The sequence below is a fragment of the Fringilla coelebs genome (genome assembly GCF_963513975.1).
Source record: "Fringilla coelebs genome assembly, chromosome: 10".
In the NCBI taxonomy this organism is placed as follows: Eukaryota; Metazoa; Chordata; class Aves; order Passeriformes; family Fringillidae; genus Fringilla; species Fringilla coelebs.
The window spans coordinates 1698461-1705812 of NC_140036.1; the positions used below are offsets into that span (position 1 = coordinate 1698461).

Sequence of the window (7352 nt, forward strand, 5' to 3'; positions counted from 1 at the left end):
GACTGCTGTGGTATTTTACTGGGGTTGCATGAGAGGTTGTTTTAAGTCTCAACATTGCATGGGAAACCCCTAATCCAACAAAAACTAAAATACTCTTCAAATGCTGGACTAAGGGCTTGACCAGAACAAGGCAAGGTATGCAGTTGTCCTGTGGCTCCTGCCTTCTGCACCTTCTCCTCAGGCTTAGAAATCCACTCTTGCTGACTCCCAGCTCTACATATAAAAAGTTATTTATGTGCTCATTTATACATCTTTTAGTCCCTCCCGATAGCCAGGTCTTGCAAACAACTCAGCAATTCAGAATGCTGCCGTGCCAGTATTGGCATTCACTCAGATGAGTTTCCCCTCTCACAGTCCCAGCAGCTCCCCATGCCCAGTTGCAAGATCACACAATTTTCTCCTGGTATGATTTTGGGAACTCGGGTTTGCCAAGGTTCCACCTAGCTAACTTTGAACTGCCCCAGAGCAGCTGCAGAGGAACGCCTCTGCTAGCTAAGGTTCCACCTCTGCTTTGGGAAGGAGGAAGATACAGGGAGAAAGAGATTTGGTTTGGACCTAAAGCCAAAAAGCTCGAGAGGTGGAAAGCCATCCTAGGGCTGGAATAACTCCAGTCATTTACAATAGTGCTGGCACAAGCTTAGGTGCCTTAAAAAGGAACCTTCCCCCAGTGCTGCCCTCCCCCTGGGACAGCTTTGCCCTTCTTTGGTGTGGCAGCAGCCTCCAGCCTCCAGGAATGGTTCTTGCAGTTAAAAGGAGAAGCCCAAACTTATTCCACAATAATTCATTTCCTAACACACTGAAAGCTCCACGTGTGTGCACTGCTGTGAGCTGGACACGCTTTCTCCACCAGCCACTGAAGCATTTCCCAATTTGCAGAGAGCAGCAGCCTGTGCTGGACGAGCACAGCCCTGGCTGAGCAGGCTCTCACACAGGCTCTCCAGCAAACCACTGCTCTTCCAATTCCTGTCCAATTCCCAAAGCCATCTTTTCCCTGTAAGGCCATCTTCCCAAGCTATCCCAGTGGATTATATTTCTGTTCCAAAACTTAAGTTATGTCCAGGAAAAATTAATGGGAAAACCCAAGTTTTAGGTCAGCATGCGCAATAGCAAAGGGAGCTGCAGTGTCTGAGCTGACAGCTCCCCATGCCCTCAGGACAGCGATGCAATAGCCACACTTCACTCTCTAAACAGACTGCAGCAAGCCAACCAGGACTCAAAGCAGCTGGTAAGCATGATTTTTTTTTTCCCCCCTCCTTACTAAGTTCAGGAGTTTCTCTCCTTTTGGGCTGAATTGGACAGACTTTTCTGTTTGCAAGAAGTTTTCTTTCTCAGAGTTATTCTTGTTATAGCTGGAGAGTATTTTAAACCAAGAATAGCTGATCTCCATTAGATTCATACTCCCCTTTTTGGAAGCACTATTTAGAGAACAGAACTCCTAAATCAAAAAGTAGTCAGGAACAACAGTGAGAACTGCATGGCTGTAACAGTAAATATTGCACTGGCACCTTTTGATTCACCTCTTTCCTCAAAGACTCCAGGGAAGATTGGGTTTGCCCAAATCTCCCTGAGTGGCATCAGTTCCTCACCAGAAACCTGTACCACCCACATTTAAGGTGTGAGCCCTCTGGAACATCAGCAAAAACTACACTACAAGAATTTCAAAAAGAAAAACCTTTGACATAAGCCAAAGCCCTGGTTAATACCCTTTGAGGGAAATTCTCCAGTGGGAAAACAGATGGATTTTTCAGTCTGTTTTGTGCAGAAAGATGTGGGAGCTTAGATTATATAATTTTTATATAGTGAAATCTGAAATTTAAATTTTGAATTGTTATGTGGCATTGTTCTTACAGATGCTACTGTGGTTTCTGCTGGTAAATGAATAAACTTCATATAACAGATATGTGCCTTTAATACAGCAGCTGCCAAGGCAATCACTGAAAGCCACCAGCAGCACAGAGCTCATCTATTTCTTGTTCATCTATTTCTTGTCCAAAAGGTATGACTGATATTCAAATATACCAGATTCTTCCATGTTAAACTGGTGCTAAGCATCAGGTGGAAAACCAAAAGGAAATGGGAAAGAGTGAGTAAAGGGATGTCACTTCTAAACCAGAGTTTAAGCTCAGATCTGGTAGACACAGCTTAACACTTCCCCTTTGCAAGACATACTTATGCCAGAGAACTGCTTGGCTTCTCAAGCACAGAAATCACCTCTGCTTGAGTTAAACTGTGGGGATAGAAGGTGTTCTTTCCTTGCATACCACAGCACTTTTCTCCTGAGAAAGGAGAGCACTGAGTGTGTGATGTGTGTGCACTGATGCTGGGGAGGGCATGGCTCTGAGCCCTCTGGAGCAGACTGGCCAGGCAGCCCCCAGAAAAGCTTCCCTGCAGCCCTGCTCTGGCTCCTCACACCTGCACTGCTTGTGGCCTTACAGGAGGGGTTATTTTGCACCAGCAGAAGACCTGGCTGTGGGGCACTAAAATTGAGATGATATTTGAGTTCTAGGCAGGGCACCAGGAAGCAGAATTAACCCCAACAAAATCACCGAAACACAGCTCAAGAAACACAACTTTGAGCCACATTTTTATGGATCACCATCATGTTTTAACACAGTTAGGTGTCCCCAGACAGCCTGTGCTGGTGTGGAGGGGTATGTGCATGAGCTGGAGGGGACAAGGGTCCCACTGGGCCATGGCAAGGCGTGATCACTGTGCACACCTTGCTTAGCAAACCAAGCCACTTTCAGGATTTACAGACATCAGTTTCACTGCTCCATGCTGGTCCCTGGACAATCCCTACATCCCTTACTGCAAAGGGATGTTTCTCTTCCCAAAGTGCAGGGACACAGGAACACTGCCTAAGGCTCAGCCTGTGCCCTATGACCTCACAGCAGCCCCAGCCCCAAAACTGCCCCCAAGGCAGGGCTCTGCCATCTCAGAGTGCTGGGTGGCTGCTGGAGCCTGGCTGGGTGGGCACGGATTTGGGAGTTTCCTGATTTTATGTGTTTAGCACTGCCCACTAAAGCTATTAAAGAGAGCTTTTAATTGATTTTTTTTTTCAAAGCCCCTTCAATATCCTCAATATAAATACTTTTTTCGCAAGAATAACTGAAATCATGGCAACCTCTTTGTTGCTGTTGTGGTTTAACCCCAGCTTGCAACCGAGCCCCACAGAGCCACTCGCTCACCCCTGCTACAGCACAATGGGAGAGAGAGAATTGCACTGGTAAAAGTGAGAACACTCATGGGGAGAGATAGAACAGTGTAGTAATTGAAATAAAATAGCAGTAATAACAAGAAGAAATTGTAATGGAAAGGAAAATAACAAAGAGAGAAAGACAAGTGATGCAAATGAAAACAGTTGCTCAGCACCAACTGATAAATGGCCACCCCCAGGAGCAGCCTGGGGCCAGCCTTACCCCTGCTTTAGGGCTGAGCATGATGCCATGGTTTGCAATATCCCTCGGGTTCAGCTGGGCTCAGATGTCCTGGCTGTGTCCCCTCCCAACTCCTTGGGCACCCCCAGGCTCCTCACTGGTGGTGTGAGGAGCAGAAAAAGCCTTGATGCTGTGCAGGCACTGCTCAGCAATAACAAAAACACCCCTGTGGTACCAACCCTGTGTTCAGCACAAATCCAAAACACAACACATGGACAAAGAAAATTAACTCTGCCCCAGCTAAAACCAGCACATTTCTTTAGCTTCCTTTGAAGCAATTACACCAGAGCTAATAAGACATTATTTAAATTATGACATTTGAATAGCTTGCCTAGGAAAATCAACCCTACAACGAAATTGCTCCAAAATATCATTTTTCTTGAAAATTACAGAGCTAAGGGACTCTAATTGCCATGATCTTGCTCACTTTTTATTGCCTTTTATGCCACTTACAATGCTCCTAACAGGATACCTTTACTGTTTCAGAGTATAAACTCTGCCCAGGGAGCAGTATCACACAACAATGGTAATTTAAAATATCTTGTGTTCTAAAAGCCTGACTCAAAGACCACCAGGGACTGGGAGCATAGGACAAAGCCAGGCTGGCTGCAGAGTGTCACCACCAAGCTCTTTTGGGCAGCTGCATTAATTGCTCTGATCAGCAAAGCAGCCAGATTAAAGAGAAATGCAATCCTACAGTACATAAACACCACACAATTTTTGTCTTCCCGTAATCAAAAAACAATTCAGATGGGACAAACTCCAGTATCATAATTTCAAATTGTGGCTCAGGGAAGCTGTGAAGCCTGGCTGTGGTTTCTGTTGGTGTTAGGTAGACTAAGGTGGGCAGGCTGTACGTGCAATGAGAACCCACCCCTGCCTGGCCTTGAGCCTGGGGAGGGTTTGAGACAACTCTGCCAGCCCCGTGCCTCCCATCAGCTGCTCACTCACCCAGGCAGGAGTCAGGGCTTTTTGTGGCTAATTGAGCAGAGCTTTGCAAGGAGATCAGCCACAGATACCCTGGAGTCTGCTGTGCTGGGTCCTGAAACATCTGTGCCTGTGCACAGAGCCCGAGAGAGCCGGGGCAGTAGCTGGTCTTTGCTCCTCTCTGCTCTGGCTGTGCCCCAGGGGTCCAGCTTGGCTCATGGAGCTCACAGGAGCAGCACAAACTGCTTTCCTTCAGATGGACTGACTGAAATTTAGTCTTCTGTGCCTCTCTGTTATTTGGGGCAGGGTGGGAAGAGTATTCACTTTTTTTTCTCTATTAACCTTTAAAGTTAACAAACCAGTTGTCCACATCAGGAACCAGCAATGAGGAGCCTGGCAGGCTTCCTGCTGTGCTCGTTGCTGCTGCTGGCCCCCCACTCCACAGGGGTGGCTGCCCAGGACACCCCCCAGCCTGACCCCAAAATGCCATGTGCCAACTGGATGGGAGGAGCACCCGGCTACCCTGGCCACAACGGTTCCCCTGGCCGGGATGGGAAAGATGGAAGAGATGGACTCAAGGGAGATAAAGGAGATGAAGGTTGGTGAGGAGCAGGTGGTATGTCATTGCTCAAGTCCCAGTCCCAACAGGTTTCATGTCTGGTGGGTCCATGCCTGACCTTTATCCAGGTGGCTTTTGATTATCTCCTGGGATGGAGATTCCATACCCAAGCCAAAGAGTTTGGTGCGGGTTTTTTCCCCCCCAGTTAATGATGTTTTTTCTGACGTGCTGCTCTCAGCAGCTCAGCACACATCCAGGGTGGGGGTGAGCAGGGTTTCCACTCGCTGCCTCAGCCCCTGCGGGCTCTTGGGATCCCTGAGCCCTTCCTTGGCTCTGTGCCGAGCAGGGCTCATGCCACAGCCCCCTCTGCATTTCAGCAGCAGCAGCAGTGCAAGCACAACTCCCAGCCCCCACTCTGTCCCGCAGGTCCGGCAGGTCCCAAAGGTGAACCGGGCCCAGTAGGAAGCCGAGGCTTTCCCGGACCCCCCGGCTCTCCTGGAATTCCTGGAATCCCAGGGCAGAATGGCAAAGATGCTTTTGTGCAGCGCTCTGCCTTCAGCGTGGGGCTGACGGAGCGAAGCCCTGCCCCCAACGTCCCCATCCGCTTCAGCAAGATCTTCTACAACGAGCAGGGCCACTACGACCCCAGTACGGGCAAGTTCCTCTGCAACGTGCCTGGCACCTACTTCTTTGCCTACCACCTCACTGTGTACCTGTCAGATGTCAAGGTCAGCCTCTACAGGAAGGACAAGGCCGTCATCTTCACCTACGACCAGTTCCAGAACAACAACGTGGACCAAGCCAGCGGCTCCGTCCTGCTGCACCTCAGCTCCGGGGACGAGGTGTGGCTGCAGGTGTATGGGAACGGGGACAAGAATGGGCTCTATGCTGACAACCTCAATGATTCCACCTTCATGGGCTTCCTCCTGTACCCTGACCCAGATACCTACTAAAGTAGGGGGTGCTGTGTGGAAAAGGAGGAGGTGGCTGAACCCGGGACGTGTCCTGGGGCACTGGCGCTATAGCTGTAATGTATTTACCAGAAAATTGCCTTTTGCAAGGGCAGAGGCTGCCAAGGGGGGGGGGCCTTTTTCCTGTGAAATCACTGAGATCATACCAGTACTTCCATGGAACCAAGAGTTCACTCCTACCTCTGCTCTTGCTTTCCTGTGGAAACCTCAGCCCAAAGTCAAATACCACTCCTGCCATGTCATGAAAAACTCTCAACATGGCTTAATCTTCCTTTAAATTTAAAAGTCAGAAGAGAAAAATTGGTTGCATTTAAATATGGCATTCTAAATTTCCCATTTTTAGCAATCTAAATCAATTTAAACCATTTGTACAAATTTTACTCAGCATTTTAAAGTTCGAGCGTAAGAAGGAAAATACTACTCACAAAAGCAGAGTGCTCTTGTTTTCAGCTGGAACAGATGGCTCAATTTTTTGTAACTCCCACTTATAAGGGCCTTTGACTTCCACTCCTGGTTTGTTGTCTCCCTTTTTCAGCCCAGATCTTTGAATATATTCAGATTATTAATGTCCACTGATTTTAATCCTTCAGTTTTCTTTTTATGTTTATCTCCTATTGTTATCTCTAATGCAGACAGCAGGCTGGTTTAGGGCAGGGATCTTCTCTTGGGATTTATCTGAGAAGCCTCGTGAGCACTGGTGAGGCCCCAACAACAAAAGCAGCCCATTGACTTTGTGGTTTTGGGGGTCCTGAGGTGACCACAAAGATCCTGTCCCATCTCATCCCTACACAGCTCCCAGGTGCATGCAGAAGCTGAGATCTATCAGCTGTGTCTGTCCTTTTCCAGGCCCTGAGTGTGCCATAAGCCATGGTTTGCCCACCTGCTGGGCAGAGCTTTGGGTGATGTTGAAGCCTCCCATGTGGAGTGGGCTCCTGGGATGAACACCCCCATCCCTGCCCCAGCTTTGGGCAAGGTTACCTGAATGCAGAAGAGTGTTAAGGCTGGAATTAGTGTCAATCCCATCAAACTGCTCTCCAAGAAGCTTGCTTGACTTTTGGCTAAAAGAGGATTTGATGGTTTCTCAGATACATTCAAAGAAGACTCCTGCTGCTAAGCTTCAGAATGAGCTAACACAGATCAGAGCTAATGCAGTATTACAAGCACAGAACAGCTTTAAGAGCTTCAACTGAAATTACTTGCAACATCATTTTCCACACTCCAGTGAATTACCACACTGCAAATAAAAAACAATAAAAAGCTCTCTCAATGAGAATGTCTCCACTTTTTTGTGTGTGTATTGTTGGCAAGGATTTAAAGAAAGGGATATATACTCCTAGCCTCACCAAGCAGCCCAGGATTTTTTTTTTTCCCCAGCAATGTGGGGGCACCATAGGCTGGCAAACACAGGGCTATCCCCCTTTTGCTTTCTCAAGAAACACTTCACACTCTAAATTTCAT

The 7352-nt window shown here is 47.9% G+C and overlaps 1 protein-coding gene across 7 annotated transcripts; it reads left to right on the forward strand.

Moving 5' to 3' along the window:
* Positions 1-802: 802 nt before the first annotated feature.
* Positions 803-7151, forward strand: ADIPOQ (adiponectin, C1Q and collagen domain containing). 7 transcript variants are annotated; one of them, XM_084211939.1, is made up of 4 exons: positions 803-1225; positions 1851-1996; positions 4715-4962; positions 5350-7151. In XM_084211939.1, exons 3-4 carry the CDS (start codon positions 4749-4751, stop codon positions 5874-5876), a joined length of 741 nt encoding a protein of 246 aa, XP_084068065.1. In that variant the 5' UTR covers positions 803-1225; positions 1851-1996; positions 4715-4748; the 3' UTR covers positions 5877-7151. The 7 variants fall into 7 exon arrangements, with proteins under 7 accessions (XP_084068065.1, XP_084068067.1, XP_084068064.1 ...); XM_084211941.1 differs by having other exon boundaries at positions 4727-4962; XM_084211938.1 differs by having other exon boundaries at positions 4740-4962.
* Positions 7152-7352: the final 201 nt, after the last annotated feature.

What these genes read in the sequence shown, in the direction of transcription:
- ADIPOQ (XM_084211937.1), top strand. Translation starts at nt 1,144, where the DNA reads ATGCCCTCAGGACAGCGATGCAATAGCCACACTTCACTCTCTAAACAG. An exon ending in ACCAGGACTCAAAGCAGCTG is followed by an intron (nt 1,226 to 1,916) that starts GTAAGCATGATT and finishes CCTTTAATACAG; the next exon opens with CAGCTGCCAAGGCAATCACT. An exon ending in ATCTATTTCTTGTCCAAAAG is followed by an intron (nt 1,997 to 4,739) that starts GTATGACTGATA and finishes TGTCCACATCAG; the next exon opens with GAACCAGCAATGAGGAGCCT.